This window comes from Empidonax traillii, unplaced genomic scaffold (genome assembly GCF_003031625.1).
Source record: "Empidonax traillii isolate 1590-97213 ecotype Southwest subspecies unplaced genomic scaffold, ASM303162v1 scaffold9290:size10218, whole genome shotgun sequence".
Classification (NCBI taxonomy): domain Eukaryota; kingdom Metazoa; phylum Chordata; class Aves; order Passeriformes; family Tyrannidae; genus Empidonax; species Empidonax traillii.
The window spans coordinates 7430-10218 of record NW_020962745.1 but is presented as its reverse complement, the minus strand read 5'-3'; the positions used below and the strand labels follow the sequence as shown (position 1 = coordinate 10218).

Genomic DNA, 2789 nt, shown 5'->3' with positions numbered 1-2789 from the left:
GGGGACGATGGGGAAAGGAGGGGTAACGGGGAGCACCGTGGGTAACGGGGGTAACGGGTGCAAGGGGAGCACGAAGAGTGACGTGGGTAATGAGGGGGCAAAATGGGGCAGGGGGGAAATGGGGGGTAACTGGGCAGGGGGCAATAGGGAAAAGGGGAACAATGAGGGAGTGAAGGGGGCACAGGGCAGCCCCGTGGCTGCAGGGTGGGCTCACCCCCGGGGGGGTCCAACCCCGATACCGGTGCTGAGCTGGCCCTGGGCACAGCCGTAGGCACGGGCACGTCCCTGGCGCTGTCGTCGCTGCTGTCGCTGCTGCTGTTCGCTGGGATGCAGATGTACAGCCGGCAGCTCGCCTCCACCGAGTGGCTCACCATCCAGGGGGGGCTGCTGGGCTCGGCCCTCTTCGTCTGCTCCCTCACTGTATCCGCGGGGATGGGCACCGGGAACGGGGACCGGGAGAGCGGGGATGGGAAGGGGGGCAGGGCTGGTGGGGTGGAAGGGCCAGGGCACCAAATCAGGGGGGCTGGGAGCTGCACCGAGGGGGTGGGGACAGGGGACAGGAGTGGAGGGGCAGGAGCAGGGCTGTGAGGAGAAAAGGGGATGGGAACAGGTTCCAGAGCACAGCAGGTCCCTGTTGTGCCCCTTAACCCCCACGCCCAGGCCTTCAACAACCTGGAGAACCTCATCTTCGGGAAAGGCTTCCAGGCCAAGATATTCCCTGAGAGTAAGTGCTGTGGGGGGGGCAGGAACACCCCGGTGTCCAAAGGCCCTTGGAGGGGGGGTGGTCGTGCTCCAGCGGGGGGACTGGAGGGTCCCAGCCCTGCCCTGGAATCCTGGGAGCTCCCCCTGAGCTTTTCCTGGGCTGGGGGAGGGGGTTTGTGGCACCTGGGGCAGCGCAGCAGCCTCGTGTCTCTCTTGGTTTCTCCGCAGTCCTCACCTGCCTCTTGCTGGCCCTGTTCGCCTCTGGCCTCATCCACAGGGTCTGTGTGACCACCTGGTACGTCCAGAGCTGCTCCAGAGGCGGGGGAAGCGGCTGGAGGGACCCTGAGGGGTCACGGGGGGGCACTGGGAGCAGAGCAGGGCACTGGGAAGGGCTGCCAGGGACCCCCGGGGGGGCTGGTGAGAACAGTGGGATGTGAGGGGAGGGTGTTTCTGAAGGGCAGGAGAGTGGGATCCGAGGGGAAAGTGTTTGGGAGGAGCAGAGGAGAAGGATACAAGGGGAAGGTGTTTAGGAAGGACAGCACAGTGGGATCCAAGGGGAAGGTGTTTCAGAAGGGCAGGAGAGTGGGATGCAAGGGACAAGTGTTGGTTTAGGAAGGGCAGGGGAGTGAGATCCAAGAGGAAGGTGCTTAGGAAGGAGCAGAGGAGTGGAATCCAAGGGGAAGGTGTTTTTTGAAGGGCAGGAGAGTGGAATCCAAGGGAGAAGTGTTGGTTTAGGAAGGGCAGCACAGTGAGATCCGAGGGGAGGGTGTGTAGGAAGAGATGAGGATTGGGATCCCAGGGAAGGTGTTCAGGAAGGGCAGCTCAGTGGGATCCCAGGGAAGGTGCTGGATGATCCTGCTGTGTTCCTGCCCCCGGCAGCTGAGCAGCCTTTTTCCCTTCTGCCCTCTCAGCCTCATCTTCTCCATGGTCGGCCTCTACTACATCAACAAGATCTCCTCCACCCTCTACCAGTCTGCAGCGCCCGTCGCTGCCCCCGCCAAGGCTGTGGGCAAGGGCAGGAAGAGGAATTGACGTCTTGGTGCCCTTTCCCAGGGCAGCCCCCTCCCCACGGCCGCTCTGGGACTCGCCCCCTGCCCAATAAAGCCATTTCTTTGTAGCTTCTTGTCACGGGTTTGGCTCTTCCACCAGCTCCTGGCCCGGGGTCCTGTGCCATCCTGGAGCAGCCCTGGAGCCTGGGGTGGGTTCTGGGGATGGGCAGTGTGGGAAATCTGCCTGGTCCCGCAAGGGAGGAGCATCCCAGGGGAGCCAGGCAGGTCGGAGCAGGGGCTAGAGCGGGCGGGTGGGGGTGCCAGGGCTCGGGGCTCTAAACCCCTGCCCTGGCACAGCCGAGGCTTGGCTGGGCATCACAGGTCCTTCCCCAGGACACCGCGGGGGTCAGCGGGGCAGCCCCCGGGGCGGGATGGAGGGGGTGGTGGGAACAGCAGCCGTGGGAGGGCCGGCAGGACCTGCTCCCACGCCGGGGCCCCGCGGCCGGACGCGGAGGAAACCAGATGCTTCCTGCGGCTCCGGCCGCGGCCGACAAAGCCCGGCGCTTCCTGCGGCACCGGGAGCGGGGCCGGGCCGGGGGTCCCGCCGGGGGTCCCTCCGGGAGTGTCGGTCCCTTCCCCGCCCCGCCGGCAGGGGGCGCCCCGGAACTACAATTCCTGGCCTTGAAACTACAATTCCCGGCGGTCCCCGCGCGCGGCGCCGCGGCAGTGACGTCACCTCCTGCGACGGGGCGCGGAGAGCAGCACCGGGAGCGGGACCGGGTCCGGGTCAGGTGGGGGCGGCACCGGGACCGGGTTTTTTGGGAGGGCTCGGAGGGGCCCCGGCGGGGTTCGGGGATGGGCTCCGGTCTGGAGGCCTCGGGTGGTGGATGAAGGGGGACTGGGCCCGAGTCGTTCCCTCTCTCCTGGCTCCCCTCTTCCCTCTCCTCCCCGTCTCCCGGGTCGCCTTTTCCCTATTCTCCCTCCCTCCGCGCTCCCCTTTCCCTTCCTTTCTCCCCTCTTGTCCCCCACTGTCTCCCCCCTACTCCCAGTTCCCTTCTCCCCATTGTCCCTCCCTGCTCTCCCTTCCCTCCCTTCTCT

At 66.3% G+C, this 2789-nt stretch overlaps 1 protein-coding gene across 1 annotated transcript; it reads left to right on the top strand.

Annotated features, from left to right (window-relative positions):
- Positions 1-7: 7 nt before the first annotated feature.
- Positions 8-1819, top strand: KRTCAP2 (keratinocyte associated protein 2). Its single transcript, XM_027911393.1, has 5 exons — positions 8-86; positions 185-420; positions 661-724; positions 931-997; positions 1614-1819. Exons 1-5 carry the CDS (start codon positions 8-10, stop codon positions 1732-1734), a joined length of 567 nt encoding a protein of 188 aa, XP_027767194.1. The 3' UTR covers positions 1735-1819.
- The last annotated feature ends 970 nt before the right edge of the window (positions 1820-2789 follow it).

What these genes read in the sequence shown, in the direction of transcription:
- KRTCAP2 (XM_027911393.1), top strand. Translation starts at nt 8, where the DNA reads ATGGGGAAAGGAGGGGTAACGGGGAGCACCGTGGGTAACGGGGGTAAC. An exon ending in GGCCAAGATATTCCCTGAGA is followed by an intron (nt 725 to 930) that starts GTAAGTGCTGTG and finishes GTTTCTCCGCAG; the next exon opens with TCCTCACCTGCCTCTTGCTG. An exon ending in AGGGTCTGTGTGACCACCTG is followed by an intron (nt 998 to 1,613) that starts GTACGTCCAGAG and finishes CTGCCCTCTCAG; the next exon opens with CCTCATCTTCTCCATGGTCG.